This window comes from Schistocerca americana, chromosome 2 (genome assembly GCF_021461395.2).
Source record: "Schistocerca americana isolate TAMUIC-IGC-003095 chromosome 2, iqSchAmer2.1, whole genome shotgun sequence".
Taxonomy (NCBI): domain Eukaryota; kingdom Metazoa; phylum Arthropoda; class Insecta; order Orthoptera; family Acrididae; genus Schistocerca; species Schistocerca americana.
In genome coordinates, this window is record NC_060120.1 from 295,822,864 (window position 1) to 295,849,046 (window position 26,183).

The window sequence follows — 26,183 nt, forward strand, 5'->3', positions numbered from 1 at the left end:
CTACAATTATGTGCATCTATCCTGACCCTTTTTCAAAATGGGAATGACCTGCATTTTTTTCCACTCACTAGGTACCCTCCATTGCTTTAACAACCTACAATAAATTGTTGCTAGAAAGGGAGCAAGTTCCTTCACATAATCTCTGTAGAATCTTAATGGTATCTTATCTAGTCCTGATGCCATTCCACTACAAAACAATTGTAGTTCTTTTCATGTTCTGGAGTTAGTTATCTCAGTATATGCCATTCTGAAGCTTGTAAAATGATTGAAAGTTGGGCTCATGTTAAGCTCTCCCACAGTGAAAGGATTAAATGAAGATATTGATGCAGTTCAGAGACATGCTGCTAGACTTGTTACCGGTAAGTTTGATCAACATACGAGTGTTACAGAGATGCTATGTGAACTCAAATGGCAATCTCTGAAGGTATGTTAATGTTCTTCTTGCAAACACTATTGAGAAAATTTAGAGAACAGTATTTGCAGGTGACTCCAGAACGATTCTGCTGCCATCAATATATATTTCATGTAAGGACCATGAAGACAAGTAAAGAGAAATTAGGATACATACAGAGGCATATAGACAGTTGTTTTTGACTCACTACATTTACAAATGTAATAGGAAAGGAAATGAGTATCTAGTATTGGTAGGAGGCACCTACAAGCATGTACCATGTGATGCTTTACGGAGTATGTATGAATGTATGTTGATGCAGCTGTAGAGAGAACATTTAGAATATTTATGTTTCTTAACTGTGACCAACAAGATTCCCTTGGCCTTGTATTGCACATTTTCAATACAATTTTTTTCTGCAAGGTTAAAGTTCTTGTCAAGTTGTTAGCATTTCTCCAAAAGGCAACACCATATCTCATAATTGCCTCAAAGTAGCTATGGTACAAAAAAAGACCTATAATTTTGTTGTGTGTATATGAGTTACATTGGCTAAGACAGACATGGTGAATGTTGGTTGTTCAATTTATTTTTCCGGTAGTCATTATATGAGGACAATGATAAGGATCTGTTTTTGCTGCATGCATTTGTGCATTTGTGTGTGTGTGTGTGTGTGTGTGTGTGTGTGTGTGTGTGTGTGTGTGTGTGTGTCTAAGGAAGAAAGAAAGACAAATTAATTTTCATCTGTTGTATGTTACAGCTCATGAGAAATATGCAGCTGCTTATCAGAATGCAGTGGATCTCAGCATCATCTGTTCTGGATAACTAAAGAGGAAACCCCACAAAGAATATTTCTCTCATATACACACCTGTGTATTTACAAACTAGTCAAACAAATATAAAGTTCCAACTGATGCAGTACTGTATAATAACATGGCAATAAACCAAAACAGAAGCCTGCAGCTGCAGAATTGTACTTTCTTGTGAGATATCAGTTCTCAAGAGTTATTTTTGGTATCAATGTCTTACTGTTATTTAGTCATTCAGATAATATTCAGAATAAAGAATTACTTGTTGCATGAAGTATTGACAGTGATATTCATCACATTATCCAAGTTCCTGTGAAGTTCTGATTGTAACAAAGGGCTCAGAGCAAATGATCACAAATGTGCAGTGGGATGAATGTTTATAAACCTCCTCAGGAAATTGCTTTTATCAGTTACTACACATTCAATATAAAATTCTGACAAATGCTTGTCCTCCAACCTGAATTGCAGTGCCAACACTTTTTTAATGTAATATGTATATAATATTCAATACTTGGGCTTATACTCAAGAACAAAATGACAGGGAAAGATACATAAAAGAAAATATATGTCAAACATTCTGACAATGGAAATTCCACCTCACAAAAATGATGGATTTTTGTAGCAACCTTTTTGCACCAAATTGTATGTGTGTATATTGTGACAATAATGGATGGAGCACACAATCCTAGTCATGAAGAGGCAATGAACAAATATTTTTAGTCTTAATTAGAGCAGAATTGTTAACTGCATGTTTGTTATAAGAAATTATAAATTTGAAATTATCCTTTTAAAATACATATTTCATTCACCACATAATGTTAGTGTGCCCTGTAAGTGGTGTTCTTATAAGAGTTTACGGTGCTCATAAATGCATTCTTCTAAATGGTGAATAATGCTAACAAATATGTATATGCTATGACTCAATAAAATTTCAATGTGGTAACTGAAACTGCTTCTGTACTACAACTGGCGCATTAACGAAAATAACAAGTCATTAATTCTTAATGTAGAACTTATTATTGTAAAATCCTGAAATTGTGACATTTTCTCAAGTTTAACTTGCACTACTGCAATGCAATGTCCTGGATCAGTGACAGTGTATGCTTAGGTATTATAAATATGTCTAATGAAGACATTTTTATCAAGTTATTTTCCAGTTTCATAACACTGTAATTAATTTGTTGGTAACTAAATAAGAATACTCATTTATCAAACAATGGAAAATTCAGGATGGAATGTAACCATATTTTGAAAAGGAAAATTGCTACTCACCATATAGTGGAGATGCTGAGTCACAGATAAGCACAACAAAAAACTGTCACAATATAAGGCCTTTTTCAACATGTTTCACAGATAGAGGTAGACATGTCTTGTATTTCAATGGTTTGGAGACCAGAGGGCTGGCTTATTTTGCATAATTGCCTTTGTTGAAAAAGGCCTTATTGGCTGAAAGCTTATATTGTGACAGTCGTTTTTTTGTGCCTACTTGCGATTCAGCATCTCCACTATATGGTGAGTAGCAACTTTCCTTTTCAGAAAAGTCTTTTGCTGTGGGCAAATTTCTTCTTATCATAACTTATTGTGTATAAAAAATATCCTCTTGCTTCACAATTATTTCACTTTACAGTAGTCACATAGTGTGCTCCCAGCTTATTGTATTTATTCTTAGTTCTGCTTACTGTTTTGCAGAAACTGTGATTTTTTATTGAAAATTTTCACTGACTGATGTTATCTTTTTTATTTAGAAATAAACTGAAGTTTTACTTAAAAGATCCTGGTTTTTGTTTCTCCTATCAGTAATTTTATTGATCATGTACATGTAGTGAGTTAAATAAAAACTGACTCACTTTTGATACGTGAATTAAAACATCCAGTTGTTTTATGTAAGTCTTATAATCCCACGAAGGCTGATATAGGACAGGTTCAAACAAATAAAAGTTAGTTATTGGCACCAGAAAGAAACATTAATGATCAGAAACTGTACGAAACAGAATGTGTAAAATTTGTTGGGAGACATGATCAAGTTAAAATTGAATCAGTACATAGATAAACTAATCAAACATTTAATTCACATGTTTCACAGATAGAGGTAGACTTGTCTTGTATTTCAATGATTTGAAGACCAGAGTGCTGGCTTATTTTGCATAATTGCTCTCCATGCTGTCTAATGTAATGAACTTCTGGAGCAATTCAGAAAAATTGAAGAAACTATTCACTCAGAAAATGAAGCAGTTTGATTACTATATGATGTACCATAAACTAATGACCATTTTACCCAGACCTCTTCAAAGATCAGATAATTATTACCCTATGGTAAATATTGAAGTGGCATTGAAGGTATGATTTCTGTGAAATCTCTGAACATTCAACTATATTTCTGCTGTAGGTATTCATTGACCAGATATCCCAATTTGTTGATGAGGCTCATATGTACAGGTAGAAGAATTGCGGTTCCTTCATGTGTCAACGAAAATGATCAATTTTTGATAATGTAATGTAATTGGATAGATAAAAGATCTACTTGCCCAGTGGCAACAGGAGAACACACATATAAAGGTAACTTTGCAAGCTTTCAAAGACAGTGACTACTTCTTCTGGCTGTAGGGTTGAAGGGGAAGGAATAGGGGTGAAGGAAAAGGACTGCTGGGAAATAGAAAAAAGGGGTCGAGTTTGTAAAAGTGCCCAGAACCCCAGATCAGGGGAGACTTACTGGATGGGATGAGAAGGAAATACTGATTGTTGGGGACTGCACCGGACGAGATTTGAAAACATGAGAGCTTAAAGGTGGAAGGTAGGGTAATACACAAGACAGAAAGTGCATTGTATGTGGTAGGAGCACTGGTTGGGAAAAACAGACAGGTCAGAAAATGAAAAATGTGCAAAACAAAGAAAGTGAGAAAAGGAATAGCTGCTGTGAAGAAGTGCTGAGACCGAAGAAATTAATGTAAATGCTGTTGTTAGTATATTTAATGTGAACAGAAGTGTGTAGCTGACCAGTGAGTGTAGAGCAGCATCAAGCAAATTGGCATGAAATTTGGAATAGGACCATGTGAAATTTAATCAGGAGAATATATTTAGAGATTCCAAGATTTTTAACAGGTCAGCCACACTGAAGGTCAGCCGCATGCTTCAGTTCACATTAAACCTACTAACAAACAATAGAACTTACATTTTTACAGTTTCCGTCCTTGTTGAATTTTCCCTCCCATACAGGCTTGACATTTGCGGTAACTGTATTTGTTAAGATGCGGACTCTCTACATCAGTACACCATCATTTCACCTCAGCCTTCAATGGATGTAACTATTCCCAGCCTAGATCAAAAGCAGATCTCCCAGGCCATCACGTCCAGTCCTGGTACTACTGATCCATCCATAAAACAACTAAGGAGTACACCTCTTGTCACTGAGTGTTATCCAGATCTTTAATGTGTTAATCAGCTACTTCAACAAGGCTATGAATTCCTAAAATCATGCTCTAAAATGAGATTTATTTTGTCCAACATTTTCCCCATCACACCTAGAATAGCTTTCCGTTGCCCTCCCAATCTCTGCAATATCCTAGTCAGACCCTACGCTCCTTCTGCACCCATCTCCCTACCCTATGGCTCCTACTCCTGTGGCCATCCTCACTGTAAGACTGGCCCTATGCACCCCTCCTACCACCATCTATACAAGTCCTGTAACTGAGAAAGCATATAAAAGCAAAGGAAGAGCCACCTGTGAAGCAACACATATCATATACCAGGTGCTACGTAAACAGTGTTTGGCCTTTTGCATCGGCATGACTACCACCTAGTTATCAGCTAGGATGAATGGGCATAGGCAGAGATTGTATACTGGCAACATACAACATCTTCTTGCAGAGCACACTATAACATGACAGTTGTGGCCTTGATGTCTGTTTTATCACATGTACCATCTGTGTTCTTACCACAGACATGTGTCTCAGAAATCCACCGGTGGGAATTGACATTACAATATGTCCTTGGTTTTCACCACCCACCTGACCTTAATTTACGTTAATTTCTTCAGTCTCAGCATTTCTTCATCGTAACTATTCCTTTCTTCACTCTCTTTTGTTTTTCTATATCTTTCATTTTCCGACCTGTCTATTTTGCCAACTCCCCATCCCACCTCTGTCACATACAATGTACTTTCTGTCTTATGTATTACCCTATCTTCCATCTCTAAGCTCTCATGTCTTCATATCTCATCTGGTGCACTCCCCAATAATCAGTCTTTCTTTCTCATCCTGTCCAGTAAATCTTCCCTGACCAAGGGTTCTGTGCACTTTTCCAAACTCTACCCTTTTGTCTATAACTCACCTGTCCTTTTCCCTATCTCTCTCCCTTCCTTTTCAACCCTTCTGCCAGAAGAAGCACCTATTGTCCCTGTACACTTGCAAGCTTTAACATCTTTATATGTGTGTTTTCCTGCCACTGCTTGGTGGGTGGATTTTTCATCCATCCTATTACTTTATAGAGCACATTTAGTCAGTTAAGTCTAGACCACACACTGTTCTTCATCTTATGTTCCTCTGCTTTGCCTGAAGGATGTATGATACCTTGAAGATTAATAATGGCTGAGTTCCATATTTAGCATCATTGTCCTTTGGTATTAAGATTAATCTGTTTACCTTGTATTTTGACTAGGTACTGGACTTTGCCAATTTGGAGGTTAGTTCCACGGATTACTTGTACGATTAACTGAAATAATGTGACACTAGTCATTTGTGGCTACAAGCTGACCATTTACATGATTTGATTTTTTTTTTAATGGATGTAAATCAACAATTTCTTCTCATCACCTTTTACACATAAATAGAAATTCTCCTATGAAAAAGAACGAGTTGTCAAGGAGAATCTTTTTCTCTTTGTATTCACGTTTAACTTGCTGTCTGTCGGAAACTGGGTCAGTGATCAAAAATTTTGTTAGCAGCATGGTACATCCTTTTTTTGGGCTCAAGTCAACAGCAATATGGAGAAAATAATGTCATTTTTTCTGGTATTGTAATTACATAGATCACTATTCATTGTGAACTTAAGTGGGTTATTTACAATAAACTTCATGAGAGAATACATATATTGTGAAACAGTAGTCAAAATGCCTAATTCTTTAAACAGATTTCTGCAACACGATCATAGGTGAGCACAACACGCTTTCACAGTACAGTTCTCAGCAGTGAAAACTATCTTTCCCAAAGTTAAGTTACTCATAATTGTTATCCATAGTCATTCTTCAATGAAAATATGCAGAATTTATAACTTGCGGAATTGTCTCGCCGCAAGATTTGCAATGATCCAAAGTTCAGTAGTGCCTGAACTGAGTTCTTTTATGAGTTCATGAATGTGTTTTTTTTTTTTTTTTTCATTTTAAGTTCTCATCAATTTAGACACCTAACATTTTCAAGTTTCCATCCTAGTTATTGTCAGTACACCACAATCCCCGATTAAAAATTTAAGCTCCCAATGTGAAACAGCTTCAAACCTCTGATTACTTTTCAAATGAGTTAATCCATTAAATATTTGATGTTAGGCATTTAAGAAACACAAATTTTAGAAAAGGACTGAAATTTTGCTGAAAATTTGTTGGAGGTCACTAAAAGCTCTCCACCAAATGAGTATAGTTAGGGTAATTTGCACTCCATTTTAAGCGAAAGCTCACATCTAAGATACCATATTTCATGAACTGTGTGTCTTACAGTGATAACATGAATCATGCCTGCAAATTTCACTGTGGGTAGAGTTTGTAGTTAATAAGAAATACATTAAAACATCATGCCTGTGCTGAAGTTTCACTGCATGAACAGCAAAAATGTAGTACGTGATAAACATTTTTCCTCTCGTCATTTCGCATAGTGCAACAGCAAGAAAACTTTTTGTAAGTTTTGAAAGTATGTGCAAAGTTAGTTGGAAATCACTAATTGCTTTCATTATCAAATGTAGGAATGTAGTAGAACTAATTCTCTCTTTTGTGTATTAGGTGGATGGTCATTTATATGCACTGCCTTACAAAAAGAGTAAGGCACCCAGAAGGGGGAGAAGAAATAAAATGAAAAGTCATGGATAGAGAGGTTATTTGCTGTTACTTCAGTGATTATAAAATGTAATCAGTTTTTCAACGGACTTGGAAGTATTAGCCTATTTATCAGTATGACATTGCACCCACTCTGGCCTGGATGCACACACTGCTTCAGTTGGAAAGGGTGTCATAAGGCCACTGTTTCCCCTCCTGAGGCAAGCTGGCCCACAAATGTTTTAATTGGCGATTGATACCCAGCATACTGGCAATGGGACGGAGTTTATGTCCAAGTTAGTCCCACACTTGTTCTCTCGGGGACAGATCTAGGGATCCTGCTGGCCACAGGAGTACTTCAACATTACATATACATTTCACAGAGACACGTGCAATGGGTGGACAAGCAACATCCTGTCAAAAAATTGCACCTCAATACTGTTCCTTAAAAGGTAACACACGAGGACACAGGATGTCCACAATGTATGTACAGTTGTGGCATCAGAATTCCCTCAGTCATTACCAGCCATGACATGAAGGCACACGCAGGGGCTTCCCGCACCATGATACTGGGAGTAACACCACTGTGCCTTTCAAAAACACTGGAGGAATGTGGTCTGTTCTCTGGTCGCTGCCCTACTCACAGGCGATGGTCATACAGGGTAGTGCAGAACTACAGTTCATCAAAGAACAAAGTGCGAGATCATTATCACTAGTCCATGCTTCTCAGCCACAATACCAGTCCTAAATAAAGCTGTTTGTGTTATGGTGTTACTGGCATTCTACACAATGTACAATAATTTCCTATTTCAGCACTGGTAGTCTCCAACCAATGGTGCACACTGACACAGAAATGATGCAGGCAGCCCATTAGGTGGCTCTCAGATGGCAGGCACAGAAGTGAAGCAGTCACAATGTGCTTGGTCCACAGTGCAGCACAATGTGCTTCATCCACAGGTGTTGACGATACACACTAGGTCTACTTTGAGTCTTCAGGTCAGTTTCACAATGCGAAGTCTTGTAGGCGATGACATCTCGATCGGTGAAGGATTCAAGTCCAGGAAGGGAGGCATTTTCAAAACGAACAATGGCTAGATTAAACCAACCACTACCAGAATTTCCAGTAGCGACATCCAGAGTAAAATTAACCCTACAGCCTCGGAAGAATATAGGTCCATTTAAGATTACTGCTTGAGCTGTTCCATTGCCTCGAAGTTTATTTTCAAGGCTTATAATATATATGTAGACAAGCCTATATTCTATGTTATGTTTGTAGACAGACCTATATTCTTCCAAGGCTGTAGGGTTAATTTTACTCTGGATGTCGCTACTGGAAATTCTGGTAGTGGTTGATTTACCCTAGCCATTGTTCGTTGTGAAAACGCCTCCCTTCCTGGACTGGAATCCTTCGCCTTGTAGAAAAGTTAGTAATGATGAAAAATACATGTATGGATGAAAGGACTTGGTGTACTTGCTGACAATGTAACAGTAACTGGAGATATTACTTTGTACTACAATTATTAATAAAGTGTGATCCTTGACCTCTGTAACCGCTAGATGTACATCGTGAACCAGGGGCTCAAGGATGTAACAGTTTGAAAAAATTCAAAAACATAGCGCCGCACTGCCCACTGAGTGCCTTGTGGTGGTCAAATGTGGTTGATCAGTACCTTGATGTAGAGTATGCCTGCCTTCGCCTTCCTGTGCATTCCAACATCAAATCATTGTCGCATCTGAATGCCCCACAGATCTGGGTATTGCACGATTCGACCGGCTGTTAAAGCTGAAACCCACAAGGACCCACTCTGTCCGGTGCTGATCGAGCTTTCTCACATCAGAACGTGGCAGCTCCTTGTACCTCACACTGATTACTTAACACTTTTGGCTGATCGAGAAATTTACCTATATTACTAAATCGTACCAGTTGCAGGCTGTCTACGTGACAGCTTCCAGGGCAATAAAAATTTGATTTTCAATATTTTGTATAGTTATTGACTGAGTTACAAAATTTAAATTCTGTGAGAACCTACTCATCAAGAGGTATAAACTTATGATAAAAATTTAACCCAATAAGAGAAGCATTAGAGTTAGAAACTGTGTACTTGTCTTGAGGCAGTGTAACTAACTTCATTCATCCATTATTTGAAGATAAGAGCATTTAGAGACTTCCAACAAACTTAACACAAAATTTCAAAGCTTTATGAAACTTTTTCTCACTGACAGCCACCACAAAATGATTAGAGGAGAAAAGTTTACTGCTTACTAAATTTTTGCTGTTCATGCAGAAATACTTCAACATGAGACATGATGTTTTAATTTATTGCTTCTTTACTACTAACTCTATTTGCAACACATCTATACACTGAATGTTCCTGCCAAATTATATCATTGTATGACACATAGTTCAGGAGATGCAACATCATAGACATTTAGATGCATGAAAAACTAGCTTCTGCTTAAAATGGCTCACAGTAAAAGTTCAGCATCAGGCATGACATTTCAATTTCTTATTTCTTTACCACTAACTCTATTTGCAAGACAATGAATGACCTGCAAAATTGTGTCATTGTACGATACATAGTTCAGGAGATACGATGTCATTAACATTGAGATGCAAGAAAAACTTGATTTTGCTTAAAAAAGAATACATAGTACCCCTACTATTTTCATCCAGTATTTCATAATGAGAGTACTTAATGACTTCTAAAAACATTTTTCTTGCCTACATATATCACATCAGATGTTTAATGCATTAACTCATTTGTAATCAGATGATTGTAGTTATTTTATACGTGGAAGTTTGATCACTGAAAATCAGGGGTTTACTGGTGTGCTCTACCAGGCCTAGTGAGAAGACTAAACATGAACAACTTTAACACACTTTGGTGGTCATTCTATCTTTCACAGAAAATTCCAGCCATAACCATTTCCATTCCAGCTTATGGTCTGTACATGTACAGTGTTACATTGACATCTGACTATGTCTTCTGTGTGTTTCACTTTAATAATCAGGCAGAGTATATGAGAAGCAATAGTGCACCTAAGACTGAGGCTTGTGGAATCCCCATAAATAATCTCTCCCCACTCAGAAGCATCTCCCATGCTTACCTTGATTGAATTATTAAGTACAACTTTCTGCATTCCTTCAGTTAGATAACAAATTTTCCATTGATTGGCTCTATCACTGATTCCATAAAAATCTCAGTTTATTTGGGAGGATATTATGAGTTGCACAGCCAAAGGCCTTAGGTATGCTGTTTTGTTATTTAATGTGTGTAAAATTTGCTGAGTGAAGATGTAAATAGCAATCTCAGTTGCATAACTCTTCTGAAATCCTAACTGATTTACTAAGGATATTGTTCCTCATATAGAAAACTATTCTAGAATACATCTCATCCTGGAAAAAAAAAATTTGAAAAATGTTGTTATTGACATATCTTCTGTCACCAGTACCATAAAATGAGGTGAATCCAATCAAGTGGTGACAATCCGATCATTTACCGATTTTTACACTTTTGAATAACTGAGTGTAGCATTTTAACAATTACATTGCAGCTGATCATTGTCATGCATTCTTGACTAATCTACCAACAACAGTGGCGTGTTGGAATGCACATAACCAGCAAATTGCATTGTCAGTAGGTGTGTGATACTTGTGCTACACTTGTGTAGTCAACACAACAGTGTGAAAACTTCTGCTGGCGCCTGTTAGTTCCGAAGTGTAACTGGTAAGTTACAATATTATTGCTTGCATGTGAACATCTTAAGTGATACAGTTTCGTTGTTTTGGCCATTTCTAATACTGCTTAGTCACTATACAGGCCTAATTACAAAATTGCATTTTTGTAGGCTGAATCCGATCATGGAAATCTAACTACAAACCAGAATTTCTTCTAAAGGTGGTGAAAGCTGTCAAATCAGGAAAATTAAGCATCCAGAAAGCTTCAGAGCAATACACAGTTCCATATACCACATTAAACGACAAACTCAAGGAAAGGTACAAGGTGTACAACTTTGCTTCCGCCATTTTTTCCCCAACATTTGAGGCTTTAATGAAACAAATTAGTTACACATGTATCATTCAAAGTATTTTCTGTCACTGACCACTACTTTCTCACATCTTTTGGGCAGTGTACAAATCCCGTGTCGAAAAAATGGTTCATCTTTGGAAGTGATCCATGAATCGATCCAATTTGTGACTTCTTCATGAGATAGGAAGTGTTGGTCAGCCAGGCCATGCGCCATTGATCTAAACAGGTGATAGAGGGAGCAATGGCTGGAGAACATGGCGGGTGGGGTAGGACCTCCAATTTTAACATTTACAAGTACGTTTTGACTTCTTTTGCAATGTGGGGCCGAGCGTTGTTGTACTGCAAAATCACTTTATCATGCCTCTCGCTGTATTGTGGCCATTTGTCTTTTAATGCTCTGCTCAAAGACATTAATTGTGTTCAATAACAAGCACCTGTGATTGTTTCACTTGGTTTTAACACCTCATAGTACACGACGTCAAACTGGTCTCACCGAATGCAGAGCATGATCTTGGAGCCGTGAATATTCGGTTTGGCCATCGATATGGAAGCATGGCCGGGAGCACTGAAACCACTCACGACATGTTCTTTCACTAATAACGTCCTTATCATACATACTTGAGAGCATTTGATGAGACTCAGCCTCTGTTTTCCTCATATTGAAACAAAACAGTAACACCTACCGCAAATAATGAGAATTAGGCTCATAAACTGACATTTTCAGTCAAGAACAGCTTTATGATGCTGACACAAATCAACTAATGGTTGAATGAGGTTATGTTGACCAAGGTTCAAGCTAACTGCCTGACGTCTGCGATCTGTTTCTTTCTTACCGTTGTCGCCACCTATCGGCAAACAGCGGATGCCAAGTTGTACACCTTTTACTAATGCAAAATAGGCAGCCAACCAGCGTTAACCAATAGTGAGAAGAAAAGCCTGGTTGAAGGATTATTGTGTTGTGTGAAATCGGGGTTTCCTTTGAGAAATAATGGTGTTAGGGACAATGTACAGGCATATATCAATTGAGCAGGGAGGAATGAAAAAATATTTCATGATAATTGACCTGATCATGAGTTGGTAAACTCTTTTCTGAAAAGAAATAAAGAACTAATGGTTAGAGTAAGTGAAAATGTGAAGAGGGTAAAGGCAGCAGTTACACAGGAAACAATGACTGATTATTTTAAAACCCTTGAAGTGACGTTGAGTGGTGTCCCTTCATCCAACATTATAAACTACAGCGAGACAAGCATTTATGATGATCCTGTACAAGTGAAAGTAATAGTGAAGCAAGGCACAAGACGTCCTGAAAGGACAGTGTAGGTCAAGTATCAGTGTAACGATAGCAGCAGCTGCCAACAGCTCATTCCTCTCAATGTACATTGTTTATAGGGCAAACTAACAGCAATTAGAGGGACCTATAGTGATCATAGGTGACAATCTCTCGAGTCATCTGTTATATAGCATGGTTAAACTGTGTCAGGAATAGGACATTAAATTTGTGCTTCTACCATCTAATTCTACTCATTTGTGTCAGCCACTTCATGTGGCCTTTTTTAGACCTTTAAAACTTGCTTGGAGAATGTGTTAGATGATTGGAAAAGGAAGAATAGAGGAGTGGTACCAAAATCTGAATTTCCTAGGTTATTGAAGAAAAAACTTTGAAAATATAGCTATCACGTCCAAATCAAATGTAATATCTGGGTTCAGAAAGCAGGAATTTTTCCTTTCTGTCCCAATAACGTCATTTCATAGACTCCAGAAGCAACCGATAACAATGCACATGGCACCAGCTCATCAAAAGCTTCTTGAGCAGCAGCCTTCGAAATGCAATTGAAACAGGTTCGCTCTAGTGAAGCAAAAGGAAAGCAGTGCCAAGCAAAGCATTTAGCATTAACTCCAGGAAAAAGGACTGTTATCGGTGACTTCAATGAAAATGAAAGTGATGGGGCTGCAAGCAGGGAGTCCCTATCTGGAACAGCACAAGTCAAATGAAAATGAAGTAATGCACAAGGAGAAGGATAAAGATTGGCATGAATTTAAAGAAAATTATTTCACCATAGCTAAATTTCCTGCAAAAAAAAGGTTCGGGGTTCAGGTATTTTATTGGTAAAATTGAAAGCATCTCTAATGACACCTATGAAATGACATTTATGAGAAAGGAAGTTCTTGGTGGTAATGTGTATTTTGTCCTTCAAGAAACTGATGATGCAATTGAAGTAGAAAGAGCCCAAATTATTAAAAAAATTGTTCCAGAACATAGAGAATGAGGTAAATTAATTTTGAATGGATAGATGATTATGACAGTGAGTAAATACTTTTTATTTTGAATATGACATACAATAACTAAAAATTAATATCTGTTTGTGTGATTTCATGAATGCAAGTGTTTTATAGCAAAATCTCAAGTTTAATGCACTTGTAAAAATTTGTCTAGTCTAGAAATTGTAAAATTTTGTTGCAAATACTGCAGTATATTTTTTAAAAATCAAAATAGTGGTCAGATTCACTCCACTGGAAGTCTGATTCTGTTCCTGGATACAAAATACAATGGTGATCAGATTTGCCCCAATTGAGGAGGTGAAACACATCAACAATTAACTTAAAATAAGAACTGCAATTATAAACTAAAAATAACGTAACACATGAATATATAATTATCAAGGTTGTGAAATTAACATACTGAATTTTTATTCAGATATCACAACAGTAACTGGACAAAATTAAAAAAAAAACTGCTGTTTTTGATCAGATTCACCCCATTTTATGGTACTTATTTATGTGGAAACAGTTCTTTAGTGTGCTGTTGGAAACAATCAAATTCAACTGAGTGTTTATATTTGAGAAAATATATACTTTTCTTTATTGCAGAAGGAGAAATGGATGAGACACCCATATGACTGAATTCAATGAGAGTGGCTTTTTCAACATACTGCTTTGATTTTTCTATTGAACTAATTGTCTCTACTTTTTTCTACTACTTTTAAGAAATGGTTATTAAACTTGGCTGTTACCTGTGACTGATCATTTACAGCCCTTTCATTTTAATCAATAGTGGTTTTGTTCTGTTCATTGGGCTGTTTTCCTGTCTCTCATTCCACATATTTTATATAGACTTGAATCTGTTGTTAGAATTACCAGTTTTTAGTATACTGTGCATTATTAGTAATTTTGGGTATTTCTGTAGTGTGCAACTACTTGAGGACTTGTTCTTGCCAAAGATACAGTTCCCTTTTCCTTTCACAAGATACTTTAATCCCTGTAGTGATCCACAGTTTTTACATGACTGTTTACTTTCCATTCGGATTACTTTATGAAGAGATCTATTTTCAAATAATCATATGAATTTAATATGGAACAGATTAAATTTAATGTCAGCACTTGACCACTGCAAAATTTGTCCCAGACCATCTCTTGTGAACTGTTCTTAAAAAATTTTGTCTTGGATTCTTTAACTATTCTGATTTCCACTGAGGAAAAGTTATAATCTAAGATATTGGCTAATCTGCACTAACTAAATGTGAACAATGATCAGAGTTACCATTTGTTGCTGGGTATACTGGTATAGTGTTACTCTGAGATTCACCAAAGAAAACATCAACAGTCAGTGTTCTACTATCTTTATTTATGATTGTTGGAAATTTAATTACTGGTATCAAATTTTACGAGCCAAATAAAGTTACCAAATCATTTTCTATATTGTTCAATAAGTAATGCAAGACTTTTTTTCTGAAAGCAGAATGGTTTTATTGAGGTTTCCAATATACCGTATTATTCCCCTCTCTTTTGGTAACAAAACCCTATTTTTTATATAATCTCCTTTCAATGCAGTAGCCATATGCCACCTTACTGGGAGGTTATGCACATCCACATGGTTCCTCTCTACTGGTTGACACTGGAGCCAACATCTTGCTGTATCACTAACCTCGCCATCATCCATGTACTGCTTCCCATGAATGTGTCCTCCATTAGGCTAAACAGATGGAAGTCAGAAGGTGTGAGATACGAACTGTTGGGTAGGTGGATGAGGAAGGACAATCCAATGAAGTTTTGCGAGCTCCTCTTTGGTTTGAAGATTTGTTTGAGGTCTTGCATTATGCACAAAGAGAATGTTGTTTGCATTTTTGTGGCGATGGACATGCTAAAGTTGTTTCTTCAGTTTCCTGAGGTTGTGTGCTGGTGACTGGCACACAGAAGATCAGACAGATTTGTACATATGGCATCACCATCTATCGGAACTTCATGAAACTGTAGGGGATGAAGTGGGAATATTTCCTGATGTCCTACAGAAAATTCTGCATTTTATCAACCAAAATTGGACAAGAAAAATATGTGCTGCATTACTTATTGAATGTTCCTCATGCAATTAAAAGTGAATTATTTTTATTGTTAATTCACACACTTCTGTATCCTGATCACTACAAATCTATTTATTTCAGTGTTTTCTATTTGTCTTCTGTCTTTATACACTACCTGACAAAAAAGTATATAACTTTGTACACAGATCATTGGGTAGTATATAAATGATTAGAGCTGCAATTCTCTGGAGCAGGTTCAATGGTCACCAGAGTGCATTAGGGTCATTCATGTTGACTGATGTTATCAGGCTTGATAGGGTACATAAGGAGCTTGACCAGGGTCAGATATTGACTGATCACTGAGAATGACACAGAGATGGCATGTTCTCTTGTGAGACAGCATTATCAGCATCTGACAGAGTTTGACAGGGGCCTCACTATTGGTCCCCATTTGAGCAGGTGATCACATCATACAATATACAAAATTGTCAGTATGCAGATGCAACAGTTGCCTGATGTTGGACTCATGAGAATGTGAAGCAGACATACTTTTCATCAGAGTTCTGATTGACCATGTCTGACTGCCACAAGGTAGGAGTGCTGTATTGTTCACCAAGCACATGGTAACCATTCACATCTGTGCCTGCCATTCAAAAAAAAGTAGTGAGCTCCCTGCAACATTCTGTGCCATCCTGCACCACAGGTCAAAGATTAGCAGCAGCCAGCGTAGGGAATTGCTGTTCCATGTGCAGGATGCCATTAACACCACAAAACAAACAGCTGAGTTTGGAGTGATACCACGGCTAGGAAGTGTGGGCTGCTGATGAATAGCATCACATTGTGTTTAGCGATGAATTGCAGTTCTGTCCTGCCCTGAATACCATTATCAGCATGTGGAGAGGTTCCATTCTTTGAATATTTTGGAAAGTTATAACTGTGTTACTCCTGTCGTCATGGAGTGGGGAGTCATTGGGTATGACTTCAGGTCATGCCTGGTAGTGATTGAGAGAACTCTGGCAGCATAATCATATGTTGGTTGGTTGGTTTAAGAGGGAGGTGGAAAGGGACCAAACTGCATGGTCATCAGTCCCATAACTATGTGTCACAGACATCCTGTGACCTATTGTGTTACCTCTTACATTACAGTATTGTGGTTCCATTTTGCAACACAATAATGCTTGTTTACACGTGGCACCTGTCTGTATGGACTGTCTATGTGATGTTGAGAAAACTTCCATATCCAGCAAGATCCTCAGATCCGTATGTGGTAGAGCATGTTTGAGACCAGTGTTGTTGTCAACTCCATCCCAGTGACATTGTCCACTATATCAAGCACTAGTTATGACATTTGTGGCTAGCTCACCTCAGGAAAGGGACAATGGCTTTGTGACACTCTTCTCAAATGAGTTAGTGCATCCATCCATGCCGGAGTGAGTGCAACATCATACCACTAAGTGGTCTCATACTGCCAAGTTTTTTGTAAATTTGACTTCAGTTAGTAATCACTGATGTCATCGCATACCCTCTCAAACCTTGAAGTTCATCTCATTTCCTCCTTCCCTCATGGATGCTTAACTTTTTTATTGGGCACTATATATATGTAGCAACTTCTGCTATTCCCTTATTACTGATACATGATTAGTATTGTGGAGACATGTACAGTTCTGTTGTTGTTGTTGATCATTAGTTATAACACAGTGAACTCCCAATCCCACTCTACATTGGCAGCTCAGTTGGATGATATTTTGATCTTATAACTACTAGAAAAAGCAATGACCCTGACTACCTCTCCACCTGTAGGCTGTAATGTCTTTTTCCTCAAAAACAACTCCATTGCAGTTATGAAATAAATTTAGTGGGGTGGAAACTGACTACAAAGAATGGAAGCACTATCCAGCCTTCTAGGCGTATTCTGAAACAAACTCTTCAAACACATATTACATGGTCAAGTCATGTACAGCAATTGTTTATCCAGTAATACAAAAAAGTTATCCCCTCACTGGTGCCAAAGATTTTTAAATTTATGGAGAAGTTGCAAGTTAAGTCAGCAAAATTCATTTAACAGCTTACCCTAAAGTGGATTCTTGAAAATGTGAAGTTCAATTAAAGTTCTTTAGTATGAAAAGAATCTACTTGCCATGTGGTAGTATATTTTGACACTGTACAAGAAGCAGTTTATAATTCTTAAACTCCTAGACAAAATTTAGAGTCCAGAATCATGTGAACAGAGTTTCCCAAGTTCACCATCTAGCATGATGAAAATTCACACACAACATAACTGTCGAGGCAGAGTGGAGACTAGCATAGTGATGGTGTCCTTGTACAACACACCTCATTCCAGGACCTGGCAGTGCAGACAGTGGAAGGGATATCTGTCCTCAACTCTTTAGTAGCTGCTTTCACTCTGAGCAAAATATTATGGTCCACCTGACCAACTACATCACTCACAGCATTTCTATTAGGATATCTGCTATGGCTTTGTAACTTTTTACATTTGAGAATGTTTTACTGATTGAAGTTCAGTGAAAAATATCACCCTAGTGAGAAAAAAAAAAAAAAAAAAAAAAAAAAAAGAAGGACTGGGACTACCTGTGCTCTTTTCCAATCATTTGGAACCTTCCATTCCTCTAGAGACTTGCAGTACACGGCTGTTAGAAGGGGGGCAAGCTCTTTCGCATACTCTGTGTAGAATCGAATGGGTATCCCGTCAGGTCCAGTGAACTTCCCTCTGTTGAGTGATTCCAGTTGCTTTTCTATTCCTTGGACACTTATTTTGATGTCAGCCATTTTTTTGTTTGTGTGAGGATTTAGAGAACGAACTGCAGTGCGGTCTTCCTCTGTGAAAGAGCTTTGGAAAAAGGTGTTTAGTATTTCAGCTTTATGTGTGTCATCCTGTGTTTCAATGCCATCATCATCCCGGAGTGTCTGGATATGCTGTTTCGAGCCACTTACTGATTTAACGTAAGACCAGAACTTCCTAGGATTTTCTGTCAAGTCGGTACATAGAATTTTGCAATGAAAAAGAATGTCAGAAATATTTCAGCATCTGGCCAAAGTCCTTCTTCCCTGTTTGAGTTTATTTACTGATTGAATATGACATTTTGTGGGCATTCAAGCAGTCTGCTTTTCTTTTTTAAACTTTGTTATAAATTAAATATAGTGTAGCATAAAGATGTATGTAAATGTTTAGTAAGTGAAGAGTAGTATAAGTATGTCATATTTTAATTCAATCCAGTCTACTTGATTCTCTCATGTAGCAACTTGTCATGGGCTAGTGGTTAAAAGTCTTCTCCTTTAATTTATATTTGTTTCATATATGCTATGTTTCTCATCATTTTGCAAATTAATAATTTCATAATAATTCAGTCTGTGTATGTGCTTTATTAATGTCTGTACATTTGGCTTTTGTAATTGCAAAACAGAGTGATTATAACAAACAGTTATATCTGATACTTTGAAGCATCTGAGCTTCAGTTGGTGTGAAAATGGGACAGGAGACAAAAGGAATATAGGAATGGAAAGTTAAGTATAATAATGGCATCAACACAAAATGAAAATCTCGAATTTAATCTATATCTTTTCTCCAACTCTCTATATAAAAGGAAAAACGTTTCTTTGGTTGATGAGAGACATTTATAAATATGCTTATCTATATACACAATAGTGCAATATTGTTCTTTGTTTGACTTTTTATAAATTAATATTACACATTGATTGTACAACAATATTTTTACAATTATTACATCTCCATTTACAGGAATGCAGGAGATGTGTAGTATAAATTGTATGTATAATACTACAAATGGTCATGCACGCACACTTAGGTGCTCACACACACACACACACACACACACACACACACACACACACACAAATAGGAATTCAATACTGTTTTGTTGCATGAATATTCAAGCCAATCTGAAGCCACAGTTCATTCTTCAATAATAACGCTTATGTGTAGTTCACAGAACACACCAGCTTTAGCATCACTGAACCTTATGTTTCTGTAATTAATTCAAATATTTCTAGTTCTAGGACACTGAAGAAACATTGGGTTGATCACAAAATCCCAACTCTGACAAATGGTGAATACTGCGATTTCAAATCCTGAGAGTCATCTGCTGTTGGTGTCCTTGTGTTTGGTTTGCATATGCTGAAAGAAAAAAATGGTGTGATTTAAAAGCATACCATGGTTAATGAGAAGATGCTATTTGACTTCCACAAGCCATGCATCATTAGCATCCATAGTTAAGGCAAATAATGTCCCCTAACATAATATTCATTATTGAAGTATTTCACAGTGGCACTGCTGAACAAAATTTTCTCAGTATTCAAGCCACATCAAATAAGATATAATTCTTCAACAGCTGTCACCACAATAGGGTTTAACAGTTAGCAAATCTGACCCACCTGTAGAAGATTCTGGACTATGCTGCTTCATGCATATACCAAGGAAAGCAGTTCTTACCCCCTAAAGATGATGGCAGTGACAGTTGTGAGAAAATTATATCACTTAACTAACATGACTTGGAAACTGAGAGACATTATTCATAAAGTAAATTTGTTTTTCTTGACAAAATAAACAATTACCAAAATAGTGTGTGTGTGTTTCAGTAAGAGAGAGAGCTACTACCTTATCACTGTACCCATGTACTGTCACAGTACTAGTGCCAAACATGGGATTTATAATGCCTGTCAGGAGGTCAAGCATGGAGGAAAATTCTTACAGATACAAAAGGAAGTGATTTTCAAGGTTTCAGTGATGATGAACTAACAACTGCACAGATAATGAACTTGGCAATGGGTTTAAATGGTTTTGAAACTATTGATGAAGAAAACTTGAATGAGTGGCTGAAAAACGATGCATGTGAACCCAGCTCACAGTACACGAGTGACACAGAAATTGTGACCATCACTAACAACAAAATAAAAAGGACAGTGAATGTGAAAGTGAAAATGAAGACCAGCATCACAGACTATTTTTAGAAATAAACAGGCCTACAGTACCTATGCACAGAACTTGGATAAGCTTTTGAACAAAGAATACATGTTTGAAAATATCTTGATTATGCATGTTTTTCTATTATTCATCCACTTTCTCTTCCACATTACACAAAATAATCAGGAGTATTTTAAATTCAAATATATTATTTAGAAACTTTATTTCATTACAAAGACAATTATCACACATTCCAAAGAGAACAATTTGTATTGAAACTTCCTTTCACTCAGTACATTTCAAATGTCATTTGTTTTCAAAGAAAATGAAGTCAACACAATGATGAACTATTTACAGAATTGTAGGTTATGAATATAAACATAACCCTACATCATCGCCCCTTAGCATGTAAGTCAGTGACTTGTACTTTTAGGGGAATTCCACAACTCAGTCAAATCAGGATATCTTCCTTTGGCGAGACTCCTAGAGTAACTCATTCACAAGTGAAGTGCTCTATATATCATGTTGACAACTGGTGTGTGAGTTTATAAGGATGTCTGCTGGTTTTCGGCTGTTAAACAAGATGTTAGTTGCCACATCATTAACTTCATACAGGTCTTTGTAGGGAGGCACTAGTGTGACTTAATTTTATCATCCCTCAAAGATTCATGAGTCATATTATGCAGATCTTTACAAATGAATGATGTTTTATTTACCTTGTAGGAACAATTTGAAGGGCTTAGTTTATCCATATGATGGCGTAACTGAGAAGTAAATGCTGGCAGATCTACTTCTTGTTTCTTTTCCAACCTTACAATGAAAGCACCAGGCAATGTTAAAGTTTAGCCATACAGCATTTCACCAACTGTTCAGTTACTTCCTTTTCTCATATGGCAACAGAGTTCTAGGAAAATTGTAGACACGATGTCACTCTGTTTACTTTCACTATATGCTCTGATGGCTGCCTTCTATGTTTGACAGAATCTCTCTATTTTCCCATTTGGTTGTGAATAATATGCCATAGTTAGTGTTTATTTAGAACCACATATCTGAGCTAACACGTAGATCAGCTCTGATTGGAACTGTGCTCTTTCATCAGTCACTTTTTGGTTATGTGCTCCAAATCTAGTGATCAAGAAGTTATAAAATGCTTGTGCCACTGTTTCTGCTCAAACATCATATAGTTGGATGACTTCTGTTCAGTTATGGAACTGATTGATGGGCATTTAACAGCAAATGAATTCATTTGGGTTGATCAGATAAATATGTACCACCTTAAAGTGTCCATCTGTGCTTGGAAACTGGCCAATAGAAGATTTAGTATGTCAAGTCACTTTGTTCTTTTGGCTTGCTATGCATGATTTCACTCATTCTTGGATATCTAGTTGATGTTTAACCAAATAAATCTACACACAAGTAATTTCACAGAAGGCTTAATACCAGGTCACGTCATACTGTTGTAATGTTGAAAAACTGAATATCTGAATTCCTAAGGAATATAAGGATGAATTTTACTTATTGATACACTGTACCATAATAATCTCCCATAAGGTGTTTTATGCTGTTTAAACTTCAATGTGGTACAAGGACCAGACCAAAGTTTCTCAAGTTCTTCATCACTCCCTTGAGCATCTGTTACCTTCTCATAATCAGTTGGTACTATTTATTCCAATCTGGATAGGTTGTCAGCAACAGTATTGTCTTTTCCATAAATGTGTCCAATATCTGTCATAAATTGTAATATGAGTTGTAGGTGATGCTACTGCATAGGTGTTGCTTTATTGTTTTGTTGTTAAAAAGCATGTGTCAAAGGAGCAGTTTCAGTATGCACTGGAAATGAACATATTTCTTCAAGGAGGTATTTAAAATACCTTATTGCCATGTACATGCTGAGAAGGTCCCTATCATATGTTCAATATTTCTTCTGGGATTGCAATAACTTTTTGGAGCAGAAACCCATTGGTTTCCATATTCCTTCATCCATCTGTTGCAGCACTGCACTGGATGCCAAATTTGAAGAGTGCACAAATAATGCAAATTCATTGTTTACACTTGGGAATGTTAGAAGGGCTGCATTTGCAAGGTCCATTTCACACATCTTGTCCTGCCTTATTGAATCTTCTGTCCACTGAATGCTTCTTTTGTAATTTTTCTTTGAAATCCTCAAGTAATAATTTAGGATAGCTTTCTTTTTTGACATGTTCCAAATGCCTTCAGTGAAAATTCAGTATGCTTGGAAAAGGACATAATTCCAATGTTTTAAATTAGTTATCGCTTGTACTCATTTTGGGTCTGGTTTGGTATCTTCTGGAGTAATCACAAAACCTACAAAGTTAATTTCTTGAACTCTAAACGTAGATTTTTCAACACAAATTCTTGAACTAAAATCGTTCAACTGTTCAAATACGATAGTTAAATATTGAATGTGTTTTTCCGGAGAGCTAGAAGCTATTAGTATGTCATCTAAAGGTGCAAGCCAAAATTTAATCTCTCAAAACTTCATTAATTCTCTGTAAGGTACTGTGTGCATTCCTGAGGCCAAACGGTGTGAAACTGAATTCATAAAGTCAGAAGTGTGTGATCAGTGCACTCTTTTCTGTATCGCTTTCAGCTATTGGGATTTGGCAATATGCTTTGAGGAGACTGGTTTAGAGAATATTTTCTTGCCAACAAGGATGGAATTTACATCATTTGTGTATGGGCCTGGATAGCAGCCAAGAAGGTCTAGCCATTAAGAAGTTGATAGTCTCCACAAAGAACCAGCCCACAGGTATTTAGAGCGGTGAATTATACAGAGTGTTTATAAATTAATATCGAGGTTTTAACACTTTATAATATTTACTACTTTAAACTTACATTTGTCACATTGGTTGAACTTCACTGTACCCAAAGCTGGGTAGCCCGCAAGCGGCCTAATGACAGGGCTTGCTTTGCATGACTTCCATGTTCTCCTGACCTAACACCATGCGATTTTTTCCTTTGGGGTTTCATCAAGGATCGTTTGTACATGCCTCTGCTACCAGCAGACCTTCCTGAATTAAGAAACTGGATTGACCCAGCTGTTGCTACACTTATCAATGTTTGGGAAGAACTCGGCTATAGACTTGATGTGTGCTGTGTGACAAATGGTGCTCACATTGACCATTTATAAGATTCTTCTTGGTAAAACTGTTTGGGTTGCTCTTTCATTTGACATATCATTTATAACTGTAAGTTACATATAATAAATATTATAAAGCGTTAAAACCCCGATATTCATTTATAAACTCACTGTATTATGATTCATTTGGAACTAGATTTTTTTGTTTAGACAGATTTAATTTATGTTGACCAGCCTGGTGGGCCACTGCTGACTGCACTATAATATTTAACATCATGCTTAATTTCTCCTTGCATAATGTGAGATTTGTTGTTTAGGACATTTCTTAAGTAGTCCAGAGTATTTACAGTTAGTGTGGAGTGAACTAACATAACTGCACAAATCAACTGTACTCTGGAGTGCAGCTACATGTAACCGAGTATGGCTGTCAACTAATAATTTTCTTTTCACTTCTGTTAATAAGTGAATTGATGAAGGAAGTCTGCACTGATCACATCTTATGCTGTGTTAGTTACAATGAAAGACCACTGAAAAGTTTTAAAAGTATTTGTATCTCAGATCCATTCACAGCACAAAGTTTGTAATCTGCCTCTTTAACCTTATCCTTGGGTCACACTGGTATAATGGAAATTTCAACATCGTTGTCAACCCCAAGTTTTATCCCTAATGAACAATCAATATTGGCAGCCTGATATGACTGCTGTAGCAGAACACTCAGCTGCTAGTGCATATGTCAGTTGGAGTTTCTCTCCCTTTTCCACTGGCAAGGCTGGACACACTTCTTATGTCTGCAATTCGAGCTATAACAAAAATGAAAGTAGCAGTACTTTCCCAAACTATTATATCACAGCTTGCTGCAGTCTGTGCTGTGAGTATGTCATCATGATTGATACTGTTGCTCCCTAGAACTGGATTTATGCACTCCACTTTCAATCTCTTTGATCCTTACCAGAATATCTTTCACAGATACAGAAAAATCACATGTCACAGAGGACACTTCCTTTGAAACTGATTGAGGTTCATGATTGCTTTGCATTTCCATCATCTGATCATCAATTTGTGCTAGTATGACCACATTTTCTTTGGAAATTATTAATATATTTCAGATGCTACCAGGAAGTTATTTTAGCCAGAGAGTCTCCAAAATTTTATCTGAAATATTCATTTCTCTATAAACTTTCATTTCCCAAAGCAACAGACTGGGCTTCACATCACCAATTTCTAATTTTCTAACTAGTTTCTTAATCTGATGTCCTTCACTTTCCTTAAAAAGTTACTAACAGTCTTTCTTTAGCTAATTAATATTTGTTGTTTTCTTCACTCTTCATGAGATTCCATATATTTTTGATAAATCAGCACTCTAACTCCACTAACATGTAACTCAATTTGGTTTCTTCAGCCTGTATTCCCACAGTTGTGAATTGTGCTTTGGCCTGACAAGCCATATATCAGCAGAACACACAGAACACATGCATAAAGACAGTTATAAGTAAGCAGGCTTTCGGAGCCAGAGGCTGCTGCTTCAGGAAGAAAAGTTGAAGGGGAAGGAAGAGCAGTGAAGGAAAAGCACTGGAGAGGTCTAGGAAAAGGGATGATTTTGGGAAAGTCACCTAGAACTGCGGGTCAGTGGAGACTTACCGGGTGGGATGAGAAGATGGGTGAGTAGATTTTTTATTTATCCAATTAAATTATTTTGTCAAAAATTAAATGTTTCCATTGTGATATTAAATCTTTTTTTTTTCCATCAGTCTTCTGACTGGTGTGATGTGGCCCACCACAAATTCCTCTCCTGTGCCAGTCTCTTCATCTCCAAGCAGCACTTGCAACCTACATCCTCAATTATTTGCTGGATGTATTCCAATCTCTGTCTTCCTCTACAGTTTTTGCCCTCTACTGCTTCCTCTAGTACCATGGAAGTCATTCCCTGATGTCTTAACAGATGTCCTATCATCCTGTACCTTCTCCTTGTCAGTGTTTGCCACATATTCCTTTCTCCTCCAATTCTGAGCAGAACCTCTTCATTTCTTGCCTTATCAGTCTACTTAATTTTCAGCATTCATCTGTAACACCACATCTCAAATGCTTTGATTCTCTTCTTTTCCCATTTTCCCACAGTCCATGTTTCACTACCATACAGTGCTGTACCACAATGTACATTATCAGAAATTTCTTCCTCATTGAAGGCCTATGTTTGATAATAATAGACTTCTCTTGGCCAGGAATGCCCTTTCTGCCAGGGCTAGTCTGCTTTTGATGTCCTCCTTCCTCCATCCATCACCAGTTATTTTACTGCAAAAGTAGTAGATTCCTTAACTCCATCTACTTCATGACCATCAATCCTGATGTTAAGTTTCTCACTGTTCTCATTTCTGCTACTTCTCATTACTTTCATCTTTCTTCGATTTACTGTCGATCCATAGCCTGTATTCATTCAGCAGATCATGTAATTCTTCTTCACTTTCACTCAGCATAGCAATGTCATTATTTAATCATATCTTTGGTATCCTTTCACCTTGAATTTTGATTTGACTCTTGAACCTGTCATTTATTCTGTAACTGCTTCTTCAATGTACAGGTTGAACAGTAGGAGTGAAAGACTACCTCC

At 37.0% G+C, this 26,183-nt stretch overlaps 2 protein-coding genes across 2 annotated transcripts in view; one reads left to right on the top strand and one right to left on the bottom strand.

Moving 5' to 3' along the window:
• Positions 1–2,908, top strand: part of LOC124595176 (sodium-independent sulfate anion transporter-like) — a 185,033-nt gene extending 182,125 nt beyond the window's left edge. Inside the window, exon 13 of the mRNA XM_047133789.1 lies at positions 1,149–2,908. Within this exon, the coding sequence (XP_046989745.1) occupies positions 1,149–1,213 (65 nt within the window). The 3' untranslated portion in view covers positions 1,214–2,908. The remainder of the gene's footprint in view (positions 1–1,148) is intronic.
• A 16,003-nt stretch (positions 2,909–18,911) lies between these two features.
• LOC124593970 (sodium-independent sulfate anion transporter-like) overlaps positions 18,912–26,183 on the bottom strand; it is a 219,875-nt gene continuing 212,603 nt past the window's right edge. The window contains exon 12 of the mRNA XM_047132319.1: positions 18,912–19,692. Coding sequence (XP_046988275.1) covers positions 19,640–19,692 — 53 coding nt within the window. The 3' untranslated portion in view covers positions 18,912–19,639. The remainder of the gene's footprint in view (positions 19,693–26,183) is intronic.